At 58.2% G+C, this 21,129-nt stretch overlaps 2 protein-coding genes across 2 annotated transcripts; one reads left to right on the top strand and one right to left on the bottom strand.

Moving 5' to 3' along the window:
* Nucleotides 1-360: 360 nt before the first annotated feature.
* TKFC (triokinase and FMN cyclase) lies at nucleotides 361-4,845 on the bottom strand. Its single transcript, XM_038179700.2, has 18 exons — nucleotides 4,759-4,845; nucleotides 3,913-4,062; nucleotides 3,651-3,840; nucleotides 3,457-3,567; nucleotides 3,199-3,380; nucleotides 3,034-3,112; nucleotides 2,747-2,836; nucleotides 2,606-2,640; nucleotides 2,446-2,530; nucleotides 2,261-2,350; nucleotides 2,043-2,159; nucleotides 1,773-1,898; nucleotides 1,532-1,669; nucleotides 1,235-1,341; nucleotides 1,030-1,133; nucleotides 917-950; nucleotides 720-809; nucleotides 361-627 (listed from the first exon to the last, which is right to left on the bottom strand). The coding sequence occupies exons 2-18, from the start codon at nucleotides 3,916-3,918 to the stop codon at nucleotides 475-477; spliced, it is 1,737 nt and encodes a 578-aa protein (XP_038035628.1). The 5' UTR covers nucleotides 3,919-4,062; nucleotides 4,759-4,845; the 3' UTR covers nucleotides 361-474.
* On the top strand, nucleotides 4,833-20,614 carry DDB1 (damage specific DNA binding protein 1). The gene is made up of 27 exons (XM_038179664.2): nucleotides 4,833-5,022; nucleotides 5,561-5,709; nucleotides 5,816-5,932; nucleotides 6,940-7,161; nucleotides 10,111-10,225; nucleotides 10,334-10,431; nucleotides 11,641-11,799; nucleotides 12,206-12,289; nucleotides 12,469-12,585; nucleotides 12,946-13,048; nucleotides 13,208-13,283; nucleotides 13,363-13,471; nucleotides 13,635-13,813; nucleotides 13,907-14,070; nucleotides 14,159-14,266; nucleotides 14,623-14,830; nucleotides 15,300-15,395; nucleotides 15,652-15,763; nucleotides 16,346-16,469; nucleotides 16,822-16,986; nucleotides 17,324-17,418; nucleotides 17,575-17,745; nucleotides 18,431-18,540; nucleotides 18,751-18,920; nucleotides 19,265-19,367; nucleotides 19,576-19,699; nucleotides 19,856-20,614. Exons 1-27 carry the CDS (start codon nucleotides 4,962-4,964, stop codon nucleotides 19,937-19,939), a joined length of 3,423 nt encoding a protein of 1,140 aa, XP_038035592.1. The 5' UTR covers nucleotides 4,833-4,961; the 3' UTR covers nucleotides 19,940-20,614.
* The last annotated feature ends 515 nt before the right edge of the window (nucleotides 20,615-21,129 follow it).

Here is a 21,129-nt window from a genome sequence, read left to right as displayed (position 1 = left end):
GCACCTGCGTCCTTTGGGGCGGCCCAACCCAGTCCCTGTGCTCACCCCGTGCTGGGGCCGCTGCGTGGTTCCCCTCACCCCGTGGTGCAGGGCAGGCTCTGCCCTGGTCCCCGAGTTCCTGTTTTGCCCCCTTTCTGGAGCTTCCTCCACACCCCGTGAGTGCAGCCATGTGAGCCTCCTGGTTTCCCCAGCCAGCCACGGGGCAGAGATGAGGGCTCGTGGGTGGCCCAGCAGCTTCCTTCCTCCCCAGCCATCACGCTCAGGGATCTCCCCCCCTCGACATGGGGACCAGCCGCCTCCCCCCAGCCCCAAATCCCACCACCCCACCCCTCTCTGCACAAGGACAGACACTGAGCCAACTTTTGGGGACCACAAACATTCACTGGGGACACTGGGGGCATGCTGCCGCATCTCCCATCGCCTCCGCAGCCTCAGGGAGCCGAGGGGGGGCAACCACAGGCCGGCCGCCCTCCCTCAGCCCCGCAGCCCCTCCAGCACGGCGCGCAGCACGGCCGCCGCCGCCACTGCCCCGGGGTCAGGCTGCAGCAGCTGGGCCGAGCTGATGTAGCTGGCTCTGCCCGCACCAGCCTCCATGTGCCGGGTGGCTTCTGCTGCCTCCTCCGCGCTCTGCCAGGGGGACAGGGAGCACTCAGGGCACGCCTGGTGCGGCTGTTTCCATCCCGTTCTGCCCATCCTCTGTCCCCCCCCCATCCCTGTACCTGCACGGCGGAGGCCAGCACCGTCAGCAGCTCAGCTCCGGGGCTGCGCAGGGCGTGCAGCGCCTGTGCTGCAGCACACAGCGAGTCCAGCTGGGAGACACGGGCAGGGGGCTGAGCGCCAGGGCCACCGACAGCCCCCAGGGAAAGAGGGCAGCGTCGGGACACTGTCACGCTTCCCATTTCGTGATGGCACTCACCATCGTCCTGTCCCCCGGGGCAGCTCCTCCGTACCTGCGTGGCGAGCACAGCGCTTGGCAGGAGCCCGCAGAGGGGCTTGGGGGGGGTCCCGCGGGGGTCCTGCAGCACTCACCGCCGCATGGCTTCGATGCCAGCGTCCATGGCGTCAGCCCAGGTCGGGAGGTCGCTGCGGTTGTGCAGGGGCCGGGCGGCCGCCGTCAGGAAGAGCCCGTAGAGCTGTGGGGACAGCAGCCCCATCACCACCGCGGTGGCAGCGGGGTGAGGGGGGACAAAATGGGGGTCCCAATTCGCGCTCCCTCTTTTCACCCCGCGCTCACCACACCGGAGGAGCCGCCCATCTTCTCCAGCAGCAGGTCGGCCAGCGCCGAGAGGAGCTGGGCCGGGGCTGCCGGCGGGGGCCGGGCGCGCACCCACTCCTGGATGGCTGCGGGGCAGAGGGGTAAAAAGGGAGTCTGTGGGGATCCAGCAGCGCAAGGGGACCCTGTCCCCCAGTGGGGGCCGTATTTCAAGGCCTGGGGGTCCTCGCTCCCCGCCGAGGGACATCATGGAGCAGCCCCTGCTCCTCCGAGGGGGCAGCTGGGGGTGTCCTGACGCAGGGAACGGGTGGCACCCACCTCGTGCGGCCCGGGCGTGTGTGTGGCCGCAGTCCCCATCGCCCGCCGCGCGGTCCAGCTCGTTGAGCTTGTCCTGCAGGCCCAGCAGGGTGCTGCACACCCGCTCCAGGACCAGCTGCACCCTCTTCGTGCCAGGCCCTGCAGGGAGGAGACGTCACCCCCCTGCCTGGCTTTGAACTCAGGGGAGGCAGGGAAACTGAGGCAGGGAGCGGGGACAGCTCCTTCCCGCGGCCACCCTGACCTGCGCTGGGCGCTTGCTGAGCTGGCTGCGGCTCTGGTCCCTCGTTTGGTGCCGGCACCTCCGGTCTCTGGCTCACGGCGGGTCCCGCAACCAGGTTGGGCCAAGCCATGGCCGTGGTTTCGGCATCTGGAGCAGCAGGGGAGGAGGGAGGCAACTGGCAGCTCAGCGGGAGACACCAAATCCACGGCCCCAATCCCGTGTGCCCACGAGTGCCGGCGTCCAGGGCCACCCTGCGTGTCCCGTGCCACCTCCCCACCCGTGGGGGCTCACCAATCAGCCCCAGCAGCTCCTCGTCCGCCAGCATGAGGGTGAGGGAGACCCCGGCCATCTCCAGCGCCGTCATGAAGGAGCCCACCAGGGCCCGGGCGATGCGCACTCCTCGTCTCTCTGCACGGGTTAAGGGTGGCCGTGAGCGAGGTGGCTTTGCAGGAAGGCTCCCTCAGGAGCAGAGAGCTCCGGGGGGGGTTCCGGGGTGCCCCCAGACTCACCCAGCCCACGCACGGCAGCGCCGGCCACGATGCCCAGCTCCAGGCAGGACAGCCCGCCCAGGTTGTTCACCACCAGCACCACGGCAGCACCTGCGAGGCAGCGAGCAGAGTGAAGCCCCCCCCCACCTCCTTGGACGTGCAGGGGGTGTCCCGGGGGGGCTCAGGGGACACCCGGGGGGGCTCACCGCGGCTCAGGGGCAGGTGGGAGGCGTTGGCAGGGTCTGTCATGTGCGCCAGCATCGTCTCCACCGCCTCATCCGCCGGCATCACCTGGCAAAGGTGCAGGGGACCGTGAGGCCAGAGAGGGGGACAGGGAGAGGAGCGGGGCGAGGGGACGCTGCTCACCTTCATCCTGCGGACTCCGGCCTCGCCGTGGATCCCTGCAGGGACAGGGCAGCGTCACCCCACGCTGGCACCCGGGGGCACGTGGCCCCCGCGCCCGCCAGCAGCCTGGCACAGGGGGGAGGCGAGGGGGCAGCTCCTCACCCAGCCCCAGCTCCATCTCATCGTCGGCCAGCTGGAAGGTGGGCTTGGAGCCGGGGACGCTGCACGGGGACAGGCTGAGCCCCAGGGTGCCTGCAGGTGGCGGGGAGAAGGAGGGCTGTGTGCCACATCTCGGGGCAGGCGGCGGGCACGCGGACAGCCACACGGGGAGGCAGGAACGCCACCGTGCCCCGGCCACGCTGCGGGCACGTGGGGTGCCCGGCTCGGGCTGAAGTCCACCCCGTGCTGGTGCCTCTTATCTGTCACCGGGGAGGGTCCCGCGCGCCTACCCATGGCTTTGGTGACTGCCGACACCCTCTTGACGATCTCATCCAGGCTCGCCCCCGCCTCCGCCAGGGCCCCGGCCACCTGCAAAGGGAGGGGGGCAGCAAGGGGTGAGGGTCCCCTGCGCATCGTCCCCCCCCCTTAGGGGCACCAGGGGGACCCCCGCGGACCTTGTGCACGAGGACGGTGCCGCACAGCCCGCGGCGCCCGGCTTTCTTCTGGCTGGTGAAGGCGCAGTCGTCCCCCACCACCACCATCTGCACGTCAGCCCCCTCCGCCCGCGCCCTCTCCAGCGCCAGCCCAAAGTTCAGCCGGTCCCCGGTGTAGTTCTTCACGATCAGGAGGGTCCCCACTGCGGGGAGGGGCAGGGAGTTAGGTGGCAGCAGGGCCACCCACCTCCCCCCCAGCACCCCAGGGTGCCCCCGTACCTGCCCCAGCCTGCGTCACCGCCCGGATGGCCGCCAGGATGCTGCCCACGGCGGGAGAGGTGAAGACGGCGCCGGCCACCACCCCGCTCAGCATGCCCTTCCCGATGTACCCTGTGGAGCAGCAGGGCCGGGAGGGCTCGGGGATTTTGGGGATGGGGTCACCGCAGCACCACAACGGGGCTGCGGGCACTCACCTGCATGGGCGGGCTCGTGGCCGGAGCCCCCCCCGGAGAGCAGGGCCACGCGTCCCCGTAGGGCGTCCAGGTCAGCTCGTAGGGCCACCCGGTGTCCCCGCAGCAGCCGCAGCCCGGGGTTGCAGGCCACCAGCCCGGCCAGCGTGTCGTCGGCGCAGCCGGCCACCGAGCCCACCAGCTTCTTGGGGGCCTGCGGGCACGGAGAGGTGGTGACACGGGGACGGGGAGCGGGGCGAGGGGCGTCGCGCTGCCCCCGGCTCACCTCCATGGCTGCGTGGTGGGACGGCGACTCCTGGGGGTCCCGGTGGCACTGGGGGAGGACGCAGGGACGCGGGGCTCCCCGGCTCCGTCGGCTGTCCCCGTGCTGTGGCTCCCGTGCAGCCTTCGGCCTGGGTCCAAACTCTGCCGGGGGCTGAGGGAGGGCAAGGTCCAGCCCCCCCCCACACTGCATGGGGGCATCCCGGCTGGGCTGGGCTGGGCTGGGCTGGGGAGGGCAGGGGAAGGGGGAGTGTGGGGGCCTGGGGGTGCGATCCTATACGTGGGGACCCCTCCTGGGGTGTGGGGGGTAGCAGGGGGTGCAGCCCTACACATGGGGACCTCTCTTGGGGTGGGAGGGGGTAATAGGGGGTGTGACCCTACACATGGGGACCCCTACCAGGGTGTGGGGGGGTAATAGGGGTGTGACCCTACACATGGGGACCTCTCTTGGGGTGTGGGGGGGTAACGGGGTGCAGCCCTACACAGGGGGATCCCTTCTGGGATGGGAAAGGGGGGACCATTGGGGGCAGCCCTACAAAGAGGGACCCCTCCCAGGATGGGGGATGCCATATGGCACATCCCTACACACGGGGACCCCTCTTGGGGTGGGGAGGGGGTCAAGGGGGCGCAGCCCTGCACAAGGGGATCCCTTTTGGGATGGAGGGGAGGACCGGGGGGGCGGCCCTACACATGGGGACCCCTCCTGGGATGGAGATAGGGATACCCAGGGGGGCACCCCCTGACACATGAGGCCCCCTCCCGGGATGGGGAAGTCCCGGGGGCGCCCCCCAGCAGCGGGGCCCCCTCCCTGACCCTTTTTGGGGGGGGGGGGTCCGGTGCCGCCCCGCACCTCTCGTCTCGTCTGCTCCCGGCGGTCCTCCCGGCGGCGCAGAGCGGCGCAGAGCGGCCCTTCCGCTGACGTCACGGCGGCGGCGGGCGGAAGGGGAGGCGGCGGTGGCGGCGGCGGAGAGGCCGCGCTGAGGCCCCGCTCCCGGTGCTCCCGGTGCCCCCCGCGCCCCCCGCTCTGCCCGGCCGGGCCCCGCCGCCGCCGCCATGTCCTACAACTACGTGGTGACGGCCCAGAAGCCGACGGCCGTTAACGGCTGCGTTACCGGTACCGGGGGGGACACCGGGGCTGGGGGGCGGCGGGGGGGGGGTGCGGGGCCTGTGGGGGTGTCCCGGGGTGTGGGGGGGGCCTGGGGGTGCTGAGGGGAACGGGGGGGGCTCGGGGTTCTTTGAGGGGGAGCTGAGGGAGTGGGGGCACCGGGGGGTGGTTCGAGGCTCTGGGGGGGCTGGGGGTGGGTTTTGGGGGGGTTGGGGGGCAGGGGGGCCCTTCTGGGGGTGGGGGGGTGAGGTTTTAGGGAGCTGAGGGTATCGGGGGGGTTGGGGGGCTGCGGGGTGGTGGCTGGTGTCAGGGGCTTGCCTCGCTGCAGGGTGTTTGGGGGGTGGCGGGGAGGGTTTGTGGCTGGGGGGCTCCCCAGGGAAGGTGGGGAGCTCGGGGGGAGGTGGTTGGGGTGGTGTTGGGGTCTCGGGGTGGTGTTGGGGTCTTGGGGTGGGCCCCCCGGGGTTGTGAGCTGGCTCGGTGGGAGCACCCCAAGCTGCCACCCCGCTGCGGTGGGGGCTGACGGCCTCTCTCTCTGTTTCTCTTTCAGGGCACTTCACCTCGGCGGAGGACCTGAACCTGCTGATCGCCAAGAACACGCGGCTGGAGATCTACGTGGTGACGGCCGAGGGGCTGCGGCCCGTCAAGGAGGTGGGCATGTATGGCAAGACCGCCGTCATGGAGCTCTTCCGCCCCAAGGTGAGTGTGCTGCTGCGGGAGGGGGAGGGGGCTGCCTGCCGTGCGGGTGTGGGGTCGCTCCCTCTCAGCCCTCCCCTGACGGCACCCCCCGGCCCTTCCTTCACAGGGCGAGAGCAAGGACCTGCTCTTCATCCTGACGGCCAAGTACAACGCCTGCATCCTGGAGTACAAGCAGAACGGGGACAGCATTGACATTATCACCCGCGCCCACGGCAACGTGCAGGTGAGCAGCGCTGCAGCTCCTGCTCCAGTCTGGGGGGAGGCAGGTTCTCTTCCGTGGGGACAGATATACCTTGTTAGTGGCAGAGGTGCATCTGTGTGACAGGCATCTGCCTTGATATTTAGGATTTTTTACCTACCAGGGATCCTAGCCGGGTTCACCTGCTGGCACTGTTATTTCTAAAGGTTTTCTGAGCCAGTGAGCAAGCCTCAGGGACTGAAGATGCGGCTCCAGCTGTGTTCTTAGAGCAGTTTGCAGAATAATAAGGTTGATTTGAGGTGCTCCAACTTTAAAGAGACTTAGTACTCAAAACCCAAGTGTTTTTTTTTCTCCAAAAGTTTTTTTTTCTCCAAAATGGTTCCTCCGGTGTTTTGTGACCAGTCCCTATGCACTGCATACCAGAAGCACGACTGCTGAATTTACTTTTGCTTTTGTGGCTGTACAGTGAGCTTAATAACTGTTGGTGTGCTCTGTTCTGCTTTTTGCTATTTAAAATCACGCCTTCCCAGGGGGTCAAGGATCCCCATGTCTTTTTGGCTTTTTGTTGCTCCATATCCAAACGATTTCTGTCAGCTGGCAAGCCAAAATACATCCCATCTGTTTCCAGGTGCTGAGCTTCTGCTGACTGACTGTGAGCGAAGCTGAGCAGGGGGTTAGGGGCAGGAAGCGTAGGTGGGCACGTCCTGTCAGTAACGTGTTGGTGCGTTTGGGGCCAAAAAAATACTTAATCTTCCCGTGCCATGGTTCTGCCTCGTGACACGGAGGTGCTGATATCAGCCCCTGCCAAGCAAAGCTGAGGGGCCTGCAGGAGGGAGATAACGGTGCTAGATTTTTGGAGGGTGAGCTTTGGTCACGGATATCAAAGTGCTTCACACCAGTGGGGAGTGCTGCCCTCTGTCAGCGACCCTGAGGTTGTTGGGCAGGGAGCTGGGGTTACAAAGCCAGCTGCGGGTTCTGCTCCTGGGGCACGTGGTCACTCTGTTTCCCATCTCCATGGCTCTCCTGCTCAGGATCGCATTGGTCGTCCCTCGGAGACCGGGATCATCGGCATCATTGACCCCGAGTGCCGGATGATTGGCCTGCGGCTCTACGACGGCCTCTTCAAGGTCATCCCCCTGGACCGGGAGAACAAGGAGTTGAAGGCTTTTAACATCCGCCTGGAAGAGCTCCAGGTCATCGACGTGAAGTTCCTCTACGGCTGCCAGGCCCCGACCATCTGCTTCGTCTACCAGGTACCTTGTTCTCCATCCGTGACTCGAGCAGAGGGTTGCTGGGCTGACCTGCACGAGCCAAGGTCTCCTTTCAAAGGTTTTCCAAAGGGGCTGGAGCGTTGGTGGTGTGCTGGAGCCTGTGGAAAGCAGTGCTGTGGCTGAGAGGGGAGGAAGAGACAGGTCTGGGTCCTGCAGGCTCATTTCATAGCCGAGGCAAACCCATGTTCCTTAGTGCTGTGCTTTTCCACTTCTGGGAGAGGCAAAGAAATGCTCTCCCCCAGGAGAGCTGGGCAGCTGATGCTTCTGGAGGGGCCTGTTTCTGTGCTAAATGATTAAGAGGAGCACGTGGGTCCTTCCAGGGAGTGCAGAGCAGGTGGATCAGAGCCTGCTCAGTTCCTTCATACAAACACGGCTGTGAGACTTCATCCTTTGTCTTCAAAAAGAAGTGTTTTTTCACAGAGGCAGTGCTTGTAGGCCTCTCTCTGAACACTCCATTTTGAACCAAAGAGGCTTTGCGGTGCTGGCTGGACGAGGGATTATCTTTGCTTTGTCAAAGCCGGCACTAGCTGGGGCCTGGCTGGGAGCTACTGTGACAACAGCGCAGGATCTGGTGTGAATTCAGTTCACTGTGGTCATGGAGGCAAACTCGTACCATGGGAGCTACAACCACGTGGTAGCAAGGGGCTGATTTTTCCCTGTTTTCAAAAGCCACCGCTGTTATTTTTGAGAGAGGCGGGTGCTCTTGAACCCCACTGGACAGGTAGTGAGAAAAGACCTGGGAGACATCACTTCGTTGCTGTGTAAGTAAGGGTTCAGGAGAGCAGCCCAGCCCTCCTGCGCCAGGACAGTGCTCTCCCCCTGCCCTGTGCTCTTTCTTCCCATCTGCACACCTTGCAGCTCTCCCTTGGCCTCCAAACAAGCTGTCAGAACACGTGGCAGTCCTTGTTTGTCTGAGTGAGGAGCGTCTATGGAGCCCTATTTTTATCCCGTGACACTTTGCAGCTTGGTGTCAGAAGGGAAGCTCTTTTAGCCTGTCCTCGCTGCAGAAATATGCAGCAGGAGCGGCTGGCGATGCTCTTTGTGGTTTTGTCTTGCTTCATGGGTGACGTCCCCAGAGCTGGCAGCGGCGGCGTGCAGCTCAGAGAAGCGCTGGGAGCCCCTGAGGGTTTGATTTGTGCTGCTGCCGTTGTCAGGTGGGGAAACAGGCAGAGAGGGACAGTGAGTTGGCCAAATTCTTAAACTCTGTGTCAGAGCTTGGACAGAAGCACAAGTTTCCACTCGGTCCTCAAGAGCATCCTAAAGGAGGAGCTCGGTCATCCTGCAGTCAGCTAGCAGAAGGGGTCTTATCTCAAGGAATCTGGCACGTTTACGATACAGACAAACTGAGAGCAATTCTTTAGTAGTTATAAACAGGTGTTGTACAGATAAATTATCTATTTCCACGTCTAATAGATCAATTTTACCCTTGCAGCAGGAGTGAGATGCGAGTTCTGACTCATGAGGCCTTATGTAAAATGCTGGGTTTGCTTTGGTTCCTGGGAGTCTGACTGCGTGTGTGTGTGTGGAGGGGGAACATTTCCAAGCTGCTGCTTTCTCTGATTCCTTCTCAATTTATTAATCATTGTCACAGGATTTGGATCGAGCAGAATAGCACTGAGTGTCTGAGATGATTCTTGTGTAGATACAAAACCAGAGGAAGATACAAAAATGAGCAAGTTTATTTAAAAAAAAAAAAAGGCTTGAGAACTTCTGTTGTGTGGAATAAAAAGGTCCAGAAATGCCAAAGTCACATTAACAGCTCTTCTGCCATTCTAACAGCCTCGCTTCAGCTTTAACACATACAGGATATGCTCTGGTTGTGCTAATTCCTCATCTCTCTCCTCCCTGTGTATCCGTTTCTCCCCGGCTTCCCCTTCTCTGTCCGCTGGCGCTGCTCGTTGCTTTTCGCCGTGCCCAGACGTCGGGCTGCTGAGTGCTGTTGGTGAGGGTTTGCTGAGCTCAGAGGCTTTGAGGGGTGAGCCAGGAGGTACCCGGCTTTCCTGTGGGTGTTTGCTTACAGGGCCAACAGCCACAGGGAGCAAAACCCACTTTTACTTAGGTCTGGAAAGCGGTAAGGCATAATAAATAAAAAGATGAACAGCTCTTTTAAAGTAGTTCTGCGAACAACGTCTCTGAGGAAACCTGGTTCCTCGTGGCTTAGAGCCTTGTCTCGGCTTTTGAGGCGTGAAATAGGCACAGTGGGTTACGATCAAAGGCTTCTCTGTGCCCTGACTGCTCCTGTGTCCTGTTCCTATGTGGGCTCCCAAGTGCCTGTTAGTGTGGACTCCTTTTCTATAGCCTTTATTTCCACGTGGGCTCTGCCTCCGAGGCCTCTGTTCCTTCTTGGGTTTGGCTGAAATTGCCCACCAGGGCGGGAATTGGAAAAGCAGAGACAGCGGAGGTTTGTTCAGCAAGCGAGCAGATTGTTGCCTCAGGAAACCAGGCTGAAAAGGCTGAGGAGCACGGAGCTGGGCGCTCAGCTGCTCTGGCACCTGTGCCGTTAGAGCCGAGCTGAATTCCTGAGCGCCTTGCTGGAGCTGGGGGCGGTGGCAGTGCTGTGCAGAGCCACTCATACCCAGCTCTGCACAGAGCCGTGCGTCAGATGAGTGCGATGCCCAGAAAATCGCTTGTGGGTATAAAAATGGAAAAATCATTTCCAGTTTCTTTTGGCAGAGGGATTTCTCTAAAGGTTGGTCTACGTACAGATACATTTAGGGAAAGCGTGGCTGAGGGTGCGTGCGTTCAGACCCACGTGCAGCTGCAGCCTGAATTGGGGGGCAGGACGGAGAGGCTCAGCAGCTCTGGTCACTGGGTGATGGGGCAGCGCTGCCTTGCTTCGCGGTTGCTCATCAGCTCAGCCTCAGGAGCCTCTGGTGCTGTGCACGCAAGGCTGTCGTGGGTGTCCGTGCTCATTTGTGCCTTCTCTTTCAGGACCCTCAGGGTCGGCATGTCAAGACGTACGAGGTGTCTCTGCGTGAGAAGGAATTCAACAAAGGTCCTTGGAAGCAGGAGAACGTAGAGGCTGAAGCCTCCATGGTCATCGCAGGTCAGGCCTTTGTGCAGGATCCTCCCTTCTGTTTAATCCTTGAGGCTGAACACCTTGTTTGTGCTGCACAGGTTCTCTGGTAAGATGTTTTTCTTCTCCCCTGCACAGTGCCAGAGCCTTTTGGAGGTGCAATCATCATTGGGCAGGAGTCCATCACCTATCACAACGGAGATAAATACCTGGCTATAGCTCCACCTATCATCAAGGTGAGCAACTGCTGACATCTAGAATTGTCTCCTGTAGTTCCTCTGTTTTCAGGCATGTCTGGGAGTGCTGGGAGGGTGCTGGCCCACTTGTAGTCAGGAATTTAAGCTGTTCTGGTCTCCAGGTGTGGCCTAGTAGGGCCACTTAATTCTAGAGCTTAGGTGAGCATAGGTGTTTTGCACGATGGCTGACTGTTTTGGAGGGCTGAGGGACACGCGTGATCCTTGTAAGGGTGTGTCAGTGTGTGCTTGCACTGTCCTGTGTGGCTCTGCTCTCTGTGGAGTACTCGGAAATGGCTGCAGTAAAGCTGAAATCCCGTTAGGGCCCCAGAGAAAGGGATTAATTAGGAGGTAGTGAGTGGTTTGGGCATTGGTCCAGGCCAGCGCCTGGTTTCAGTTCAGGCAGCGAAAGATATGAATGAGCCCCTTGGAGACTTGAGTCCAGCGATGTATGATTGGGGCACTTGTTCAAAGGAAAAAAGACTCACACAGTTTGTGATGGAACTTGAGCTTGTGGTTTCTGTCAGAGGGACGGGCCAGCTCCCACATTTAAATGGTACAGGAAGCACAAATGGCACGGCTGAGGTGCTGCTCAGGGCTGAAAGAGGGCCTGAGCTGTGATCAAAAGCTCCTTTCAAGCGGGAAATAATGATGGGCTGGAAAAGAGGCATAAATCTTAGGTACAAAAAACACTAATTGTTGCGTGAACGCCTACAGGCTACTGGACTGCTGCTGGGGCTCTGTGCTGGAGGGTTCATTATACTGGAGTGAGTAGAGCAGCTCTCCCACACTGCTGGTGTACAAAACTGCCTTGACCTGCAGTCAGAGCACAGGCACATTGGCTCTTGAGGCCAGTAGAATGCTTGCATCCAGTGAAGATCTGCAAGATCAGGGTTTTTAAACCAAATCCATAGACAGGAGGCCTGGCAACACCTACCCTGCAGAGCAAAACGTCTGCAGAGCTTCTGTCCAGAAATGGAGCAGGCTCGGGGCTCTTCGGGTCCCAGGCAGCATCTCTGCAACACATCTGTGAAAGTTGATTACAGGGTGATTCCGGCCCTCTCCCTCCACGCAGGAAGAGTGTCTTGGTGTGGGATTTGGCTGTGGTTCCAGCAAGCAGCTGGCGTGCTGTGGATGTGGTTGTTCCCCTCCGGTGTGTACAGAGGTGGTGCCGTTGCAGTGGCTTCCTAACGCTTCCTCCTTTGCATGTAGCAAAGCACAATCGTGTGCCACAACCGCGTGGATCCCAACGGGTCCCGTTACCTGCTGGGGGACATGGAAGGACGCCTCTTCATGCTGCTTCTGGAGAAGGAGGAACAGATGGACGGCACGGTCACCTTGAAGGACCTGCGTGTGGAACTGCTCGGTGAGGTAGGATGCTGCCATGTCAACGCCGTGTCCCTGCTGCTTCTCACCACAGGGTCGGGGGGCTCTGCAGGCAGACGAATGGCAGGAGCAGTGTTTCTTTGGAGCCCAGGTTGGAGTGATATTTCACTCCCCACAGCTGTCAGCTCCAAATGTTCAGTTGCTGGATTTGGCTTGGGGAATTCCTGATTTGGGTATTTGAAAGTTTACAGCATCTTCATGGGTTTTTGCAGGGTGTTTGCACACCATCCCTGGGAGAAGTTTGGACTCTGTGGGTTCTGCAAAGGGCTTAAATTCCTCCCCTGTGTCCAGGGTCTTTCTGTTGGGCTGCAGTTCAGGCATAGTGCTTGGGAGGCATGGCAGAGCCCTTTTCATGCTAAGGGTGGTTCATCTGTCTCCTTGCAATTCCCAGACATCCATTGCAGAGTGCTTGACCTACCTGGACAACGGTGTGGTGTTTGTTGGCTCTCGGCTTGGGGATTCCCAGCTTGTGAAGGTAAGTGGGGGCCTGTCCTAGCTTAAATGTGTGTTCAGACAGGATTCATACATCCGCTTTCATCCTGTTTGCAAGAGGTGTATACATATGGATGGAAACTTTCCTTTCTTTTCCTTGTCTACCCTCTGCTTTCCACTTGACCTTTCTTGTTGGAAACCAATGACTGTATTTGTTCGTAGCTCAACGTGGACAGCAATGAGCAGGGCTCCTATGTAGTGGCTATGGAGACCTTCACCAACCTCGGTCCCATCGTCGACATGTGTGTAGTAGACCTGGAAAGACAAGGCCAAGGGCAGGTAATGTTGATCCTGCCTTGAAGTTCTCTGTCCTGGGGATGTCTGGGCCTGCAAGGTGTGTGGAGGGAGTCCGCGGAAGGAAAAGACTGAAACCCATTTATTGTTAAAAGTATTATCCTGCAGCAGGAAGGATTTGAGGTCTTTCACTGAAGAGTGGTTATGGGTGGGAGGGCTTCTTCTTGGGCACCTCTGTTAACAAGGAAGGGTTTCCTCTCCTGCCATGGGGAAGGGTCAGCTGCCAAAGAGCTTCCTCTGAGAAGCAAGGAAGATGGGGACCCCATCTTAGCCTGAGTCCATCACTGCAAGGAGTGCTGGGGGTGCTTCCCAGCAACAAGTGGTAAATATTTGCTTTTTTTCCAGCTGGTCACGTGCTCAGGTGCGTTTAAAGAGGGTTCGCTACGGATCATCCGGAACGGCATTGGGATTCACGAGCATGCCAGTATCGACCTGCCAGGAATTAAAGGTGTGTGAGCTGTTTGGTGCTGTCTGATGCACCCCGTGACCTGAGGGGGCCCACTGGGGACATTCCTTGTGAGCGGACTGAGGATGAGGTGTGGGTGGGGGACTTCCACCCACCAGCTTTTGTAATATTTGCTGTGAACACGTGGCCTCTCTGTTGCAGGCTTGTGGCCCCTGAGGTCGGATTGTCATCGTGAGACCGACAATACCTTGGTGCTGTCCTTCGTTGGCCAGACCAGGTAAGGTGGGGTTAGGGCTGAGCCGGGCTCTCAGCCACTTGTTGGAGCGTGACATAACAGGATCTCTTTTTCCCTTTAGGGTTCTTATGTTAAATGGAGAGGAGGTAGAAGAGACGGAGCTCACAGGGTTTGTGGATGATCAGCAGACTTTCTTCTGTGGCAACGTGGCACATCAGCAGTTGATCCAGGTAATGCTCCTTCTAGAGGAGACATCTTTCTCTGTAGCCCTTCTCATCTGTGGAGGTAATTTAGATCTGCGCTGTGCATCATGGCAGGGGCTGCAGTACTTCCTTGGGCAGGTGTAAAAAGTGAGGTGTCCTGGCTCCGAGCAGATGTATTCTTTCTCCTCAGATCACCTCTGCCTCTGTGAGACTGGTCAGTCAGGAACCCAAAGCCCTGGTGAGCGAGTGGAAAGAGCCCAATGGGAAGAACATCAGCGTGGCTTCCTGCAACAGCAACCAGGTGGTGGTGGCTGTGGGACGAGCCCTGTATTACCTGGAGATCCGACCCCAGGAGCTCAGGCAGATCAGGTGAGTGCACATCTCTCCTCCTGGCCCCCTTAGCCTTTCCTGTCTGTCCTTGGGCTCCGGGCTGACTGCTGTCTGATTTCTCCTTCCTGCCAGCTGCACAGAAATGGAGCATGAAGTTGCCTGCCTGGACATCACTCCTTTAGGGGACACTAACGGCATGTCCCCACTGTGTGCGATTGGGCTCTGGACTGACATCTCTGCCCGTATCCTGAAACTGCCTTCGTTTGAGCTGCTGCACAAAGAGATGCTCGGCGGAGGTAGGGCTCTCCTGAGGCTGGGGGCAGCAGGGACTGACCTGGTTGAGCCGTGAGTGACATCAGCCTTCTCTTCTTCTGTTCCCTGCAGAAATTATCCCTCGCTCCATACTGATGACGACCTTTGAGAGCAGCCATTACCTTCTGTGTGCCCTGGGAGATGGGGCGCTCTTCTACTTTGGGCTCAGTCTCGAGACAGGTAACTACAGGGCCTAGCACCTGGGAAGGTGGCTGGACTTACATCCTCTTACTTGCTTGATGTACTTTTTTTTCATCCTTCTGGAGATCTCTCTGTGCTTCCAAACGTTACTTCTTTCTCACTGTGAGCTAGTTGTGCTCATGTGAGACTGGCTGTAGGTACTGTGAGTTGGTGGATTTCTCCAAGGGGCTGCAGAGAAAGGAGGTTGATGCCTGTATCCGTTTCTCTGCTACCAGCAGGATGCATTTACTCACACTCATTTCTTCCCAGCATGTCACAGCCACATTATTCTCTGCTGCCCTGCTCCTGTGAGCTCTGTTGGGGCAGGCCCCAACACCGGTGCTCCTTTTCTGCAGGTTTGCTGAGTGACCGCAAGAAGGTGACCCTGGGGACCCAGCCCACTGTCCTGAGGACTTTCCGCTCTCTGTCCACCACCAACGTGTTCGCCTGCTCTGACCGCCCCACCGTCATCTACAGCAGTAACCACAAGCTGGTTTTCTCCAACGTCAACCTGAAGGAAGTGAACTACATGTGTCCCCTCAACTCGGATGGGTATCCCGACAGGTGAGCCTGCACCTTGCCTTGCCTGACACAGAGAGGGGGAGCTTTAGGCTCTGTACTGGCATAAAGGAGGTGCAGGGTGGGCTGCTCAGCCTGGGAGCTCCATCTTACCATGTCCAGGAGAGAAGTGTGCCTGAGTCTGGTCAGTGGGAGAACTTTTTCCATCATTACTTGCATGGCATACAGCAGTCCTGGTGCTGGATTCTCCCAGGACAATGATCAGTCCCTTGTGCTGCTTGTTGGGTCTCACATGAGAACACGGGTATGCGTGGTCCTGTCTCTTAAACCCTGTCCCTCTCTTCTGTGCATCAGTAACCCTAGATGTTGAACTGATTTGGCCACCCTGCTTGGATCTGCACAGTATGGGAAGGGGATCTGATGACTAGCAGTTTTGGGGGTGGGAAGAAGAGGGAGATTCTTGGCTGTGCTTCATGCCTTACAAGCCCCATTGCTGAGTTTTCCTCCTGTACAGCTTGGCGCTGGCCAATAACAGCACTCTGACAATCGGCACCATCGATGAGATCCAGAAGCTGCACATCCGCACGGTTCCCCTCTACGAATCACCCAGGTGAGCCGAGCTGAGCAGTGGAAGGGGGAGTCTGGTTCGAGGGGCCCTTATTCTGCTGCACAGGACAAAACTGGGGGAGATTTTACCATGGGGAGAGGCAAGCTCTGCAGTCAGTGTTCCTGTTGCAGGCTCAGTTTAGCACACAGACCGAATCAGTGGCGTGTGCTGAGAGTAGTCTGTGCAGCTCTTTCCTTGTAGTTTCTCCCTGGAGTGGCCTGTCCTGGCATTGCTGCTCACACAGCTCTCTCTCCTGCAGGAAAATCTGCTACCAAGAGGTATCACAGTGTTTTGGCGTGCTCTCAAGTCGCATCGAGGTGCAGGATGCCAGTGGGGGCACCACCGCACTCAGACCCAGCGCTAGCACCCAGGTGAGGGGTAACTGCTAGGTCATCCCTGAGCTCTGGGCTGTGGGTACTGAAGCTCCTTAGCCCAAACCATGTCGCAGATTTTCCTTGACAATCTTCTCTTCCAAAGCTCTGAGTACAGGCTCTCCCTTTGGCAGCCTGGGAGGAGATGGGGTGGTAAGAGCTCTCTGTGGTGGTGTCAGGGTCTCTCTGTGCTGCTCTCTTGCAGCCTCAGCATGCTCACTGTTCTGTCTGATCACCTTTGTTTTGAACGCTGCTCCTTCAGTCCCTTGTACGGACTTCTCTTTGGTCTCGAGTGGTTTCCTTCTCTCAGAGGTGCAGACACAAGGCCCCTTCAGGCAAAAGCTGTGGTGGGAACTTCAGCACTGTGTTAATTGTTCTATTAATGCTGTTGCTCAGCAGCATTGCCTCTGCCTGGCACATCGTGCATATCTGTGGGTGCAGGGAGTGTGCTCCATTCCTCAGGCCCAGGGAGCTCCTTTTCTCCCATTCATCCTTCTGGTCCCCAGTTGTCTCAGCCTTTGTGGTGCACCATGAAGACGTGCCAAGTAGCACGAGGATGTGACCTGTCTTTCTGTGTCCTAGGCCCTGTCCAGCAGCGTGAGTACCAGCAAGCTGTTCTCCAGCAGCACAGCACCGCATGAGACATCTTTTGGAGAGGAGGTGGAGGTGCACAACCTGCTCATCATAGATCAGCACACCTTCGAAGGTACCAGTCCCAAATGCTGCCCACGCTCTCAGCCACTGTTCCCCTGCAGAACAAGCTTATCAGCGCGTGGCTGATACCCATGACCTTCACAAAGCTGTGATCTCATACGTTCCCTTCAGTCAGAGCATTTTTTTGTGGAAGATCAACAGCCACATGTCATAGGTTTAAGGCGTAGTGATTTGGTGGTGGCAGGGAATAGGTGAGGGGATCTCCAGGCAGCCATTGACTCTGCACCTTGTTCATGGCCTGAGTTTCCAGCTGTTCCTAGGCAAACTGCTCTGCTCTTGTGTGGGGGTGCTGGCTGCTGGGATCCAGGGGACCCAGTTGTTTCTGCCTTTCCCTCTTTGCACAGTACTTCATGCTCACCAGTTCCTGCAAAATGAGTATGCCCTCAGCCTGGTCTCCTGCAAGCTCGGCAAGGATCCAAACACCTACTTCATTGTGGGCACTGCCATGGTGTATCCTGAGGAGGCAGAGCCCAAACAGGGCCGCATCGTCGTCTTCCACTACTCTGATGGTAAGAGCAAGGTCTTCTTGTGTGGCCAAATCTAGCTGCATGAGATCCAGCTGTCCCCAGAGAGGATCTGTAGTGGTTTGTCACTGCTGTGGGTCATCACAGCACGTCCCCTTTTCCCCATCTGCCAGAGGAACCCAGGAATCCCTTACGAGAACCACATTCTGTGATTTGTTTTCTGTGTGTCTGCCCCCTGCTGTCCTGCTGCTCCTGTGTTACTTGCCCACAAATCCTCTAGAGAGCAGTATTTAAAGCAGCTTGTCTGAACAACCACCCCAAGGCCTCCTGGCCCTGGGAGCGCGATGCACATATAACTTGGCACTCTGTGGATTGATTCCAGGGAAGCTGCAGAGCCTGGCTGAGAAGGAGGTGAAGGGAGCTGTATATTCCATGGTGGAGTTCAACGGAAAGCTGTTAGCCAGCATCAACAGCACGGTAGGACTCTCGTGAGACCCTGACTTGCTTCCTGAGCACGTTTCGGAGCTGGAAGCTGTCCAGCCTGTCAGCTGGGTCCCCAGTCTCTGTTGGAGAAGCGTGTCCTGGCTGGCACGGGTGTTTGTTATAGCTCAGGAGTCATGTCCCTTCCTTCAGGTGCGCCTGTATGAGTGGACAGCTGAGAAGGAGCTGCGCACAGAGTGCAACCATTACAACAACATCATGGCGCTCTACCTGAAGACCAAGGGAGACTTCATCCTTGTGGGAGATCTGATGCGATCTGTCCTGCTCCTTGCATACAAGCCCATGGAAGGAAACTTTGAGGAGGTATCACTGGTGTTAGATAGTCATAGAATCGTTTAGGTTGGAAAAGGTCTTCAAGAAAGAAGAGGCCTTCACTTCTCTTATCACCTTAGATGATGTAATTTATCAGACAAGTCCAAAGATATTGTTTGCTGTCAGCCAACAGCACAAGGGGTGTTTTGGCTGAACTGCAGTTTTAAAACAGATACTACAGTTTCTGCAATGGTATCTAACTACCAAACATTAGAACTAGTCACCAAAACAATTTCAGATTACAAGCATTGGAGTTCTAGCAGGTATATTCTTCAGGAAGAACATTCACTCGGTTAGAGAGGTGCTGGAAGTGTGTATTACCTGTTCCAGAAGACTCTGGGCAGGTGAAATGCTGTTGAAGGCAGTAAATGGAGGAGCCAGGCTCACCACACCTGCCAGCCCTTGAAATACAACGATGTAGGTTTGTGCACGGAGTGCAACCATTACTTGGCATGGGCTTGTCAGCATTTGCCCTGGCATCATCTGGGTGCCACTAAAGCCAGGGCCATCTCCACCAAGGCAGCTGGTGCCTTTTGCTCAGCTTCTTCATCCAGCAGAGAGGGCAGACTGGATCCCACCTTGCTCCCAAATGTGGGCGTTGGGTGGAATGAAGATGTTTGTTAACAGGGCAGGCTGCCTGCGCACCGTACTGCATCTCCTTTTTGCCCTCTTCCAGATTGCCCGGGACTTCAATCCAAACTGGATGAGTGCCGTGGAGATCCTGGATGACGACAACTTCTTGGGAGCAGAGAATGCCTTCAACCTGTTCGTGTGCCAGAAGGACAGGTGGGCTGGCTAGGAGGGGGATGTGGCAGTGTGTGACAGGAGGGACAGGGCAGTAGGGCCTTCTGGTCCCCTCAGCATCACAGCTACAGAGGTGTGTCAGGCAGGAAGGTGGGCAGAAGCTTGCACAGCTCTGAGGAGCTGTGAGACAGGAGCGGGGGGGAGTTCAGCTGTCACCCCGGCACAGACTGAGCAGGGTGCTTTGGGTTTCAGTGCTGCCACGACCGACGAGGAGCGCCAGCACTTGCAGGAAGTGGGGCTGTCCCACCTGGGAGAGTTTGTCAACGTCTTCTGTCACGGTTCCCTGGTCATGCAGAACCTTGGCGAGACGTCCACTCCGACACAAGGATCGGTTCTCTTTGGCACAGTCAACGGCATGATAGGTAAGGGTGAGGGAGAACCACCTCGGGCAGGAGGGTAGCAGGTCCCCTTCTCTGCTGCTGGACCTGGTCTTGGGTTTCCTTGTGTTCTCTGTCATCAGCCTAGCAGTGCTCTGTGCCGTACTCTCCTCAGACACCTACTTTTCTCTCTGGAGAGCTGCCAGGAGAGGAAATTGCTCTGGATTTCTTTGAAACCCCTTCCTTATCCCAGCCCTCTCAGGCACCAGCTTCCAGTCCAGCAGCATCTGCTCCCTGCCTGCTGGCAGCTGCAGCAGCGTGGCCCCAGGGTCCCTGGGCTGCCCTGGGTTGAGCCCTGAACCCTCATATCACCATTTTGTCCTTTGCAGGACTGGTGACCTCGCTGTCGGAGAGCTGGTACAACCTGCTGCTGGACATGCAGAACAGGCTGAACAAAGTCATCAAGAGTGTGGGCAAGATCGAGCACTCCTTATATCCTTCCGTGGCCCAGCCAGGAGCCTGCAGCAGCAAATGCTGGGGGCTGGCTTGTCAATCGGGGCACAAATTCTGTGATCCTGTGGAGGCAGCGGGGTCAGTCTGCCTCAAGCAACTGCTGTGGCTGCAGTGGGGGGAGGTTTTTTCCAGACACGGTGTGGGGTTGGTGTTACTCCCTGTGGGTTTGGCTCCTTGACGGTGGCACCTGGAGATCATTTCACACGGAGCGCAAGACAGAACCAGCTACGGGCTTCATTGATGGCGACCTGATTGAAAGCTTCCTGGACATCAGCAGGCCCAAGATGCAGGAGGTGGTGGCAAACTTGCAGGTGAGATGGGTGATACGAGCTTGGGCTCACAAAACTTGCACTAGGAACCCTGCTCAGAAGTTCAGACCGCACTGAACACGAGCCCTCCTTCGAGGGCATGCGTTCTTCTGCACCTGCTGCTGTCTCCACCCTCCCCTGCCTTTTCTCTCCCTGCAGATTGACGACGGCAGCGGCATGAAGAGGGAGGCCACCGTAGATGACCTGATAAAGATCGTGGAGGAGCTGACCCGGATCCACTAGCAGGATTCGGGCTCCTTCCCTAGCACCTGCCTCCCCACCAAGCAAGGGAGGCTTTTCCCCGCCTGCAGCTGGAAGACCCCTGACCGGCTGCTCTGAACACTGGCGGGTGGCCCTTGCCCGAGGGGAGGAGGGAGAAGGAGTTTCAGAAGGGGAGCCAGTTTGCTAGGGATTTGGGGGGAGGTTGTTGGCCAGGCACCACGTCATTGCCAGCTTGGATTCACAAATCCTACGGACTCAGCTGCTGACCCAGAGCTGGGCTTTGCTCGTTGCTCCTGTTGGGTGAGCAGTAGCACCCAGCTGAGGCGATGCCCTTGCCTGGATTCACTCTTCACTGTTGTCTTTAGTAATTTTTTTTCCTGCTTTCGGTTTCGTTTTCAATTCTTTTTGATCCGTTGTGCTCTGGTTTTTTTTGGTTGTTTTTTTTTTTTTTTTGGAAGGGGAAGCAAAGCTGCCTCTAGGGTGAGGGTGAGGGCTGGAGGATTCATGAGGGGCTGGTGAGACCTGCGGCCGTGGAGGGGGAAGATCTTTTTACATCTGGGTGAGGAAGCTAGGAGGGACAGCACGCTCCTCTCTCTCCACAGGATCTGTGGCTCGCTCAGGGAGGGAAGTTCTGGGAAGCTCAATCAGTTGTGGAGTCTGAGTTTTACCAAATAAAGTAGTCCAAGAGGAAAGAAAGGTCTGTCTCCTGGCGCTGAGCTCCTCATCGGCACAGCAGGGGTGGCAGTACCCGCTCTGCATGCCACTGTGTGCAGCTGTGTCCTCATCCAGCCAGAGGAAGCCTCCTTCCCGAGCCAGCGCAGTGCCCAGAGGAGTTTCCTGCACTGAGATGTGTTTCTGTGCTTGGTGGCAGTGAGAGCAGCGTGGGGGGCAGTAGGTCTGGCAGATCAGCAAAGGGGTCAGCCAGCCCACGGGTGCTGGGGAGCGTGTCTGCTGTCCAGATGCATTTTTATGGCTTTTCTCTGACTCAAAAGAAACTTGGGTTTCACTTCTTGGTGGTGACTGGTGCAAACTGGCTGACAGTGACAGGACCGAGTGCCTCTGCCAGGGAGGCACGTCCCTTGCCAGATTTTTGAGGAGACCTTTCCAGACCCTGTGCATCCTTTTAGAGGACAGAAAGCTGCAGCTTGCCTCTTCCCTGTAGCCGTCTCTGGAGCAGCATTTCTTGGCAGCACATGGGACAGCCTTCTTGC

Source organism: Anas platyrhynchos, chromosome 5 (assembly GCF_047663525.1).
Source record: "Anas platyrhynchos isolate ZD024472 breed Pekin duck chromosome 5, IASCAAS_PekinDuck_T2T, whole genome shotgun sequence".
In the NCBI taxonomy this organism is placed as follows: domain Eukaryota; kingdom Metazoa; phylum Chordata; class Aves; order Anseriformes; family Anatidae; genus Anas; species Anas platyrhynchos.
The sequence above is the reverse complement of the archived record's forward strand: the minus strand, read 5'-3'. Positions and strand labels throughout refer to the sequence as shown.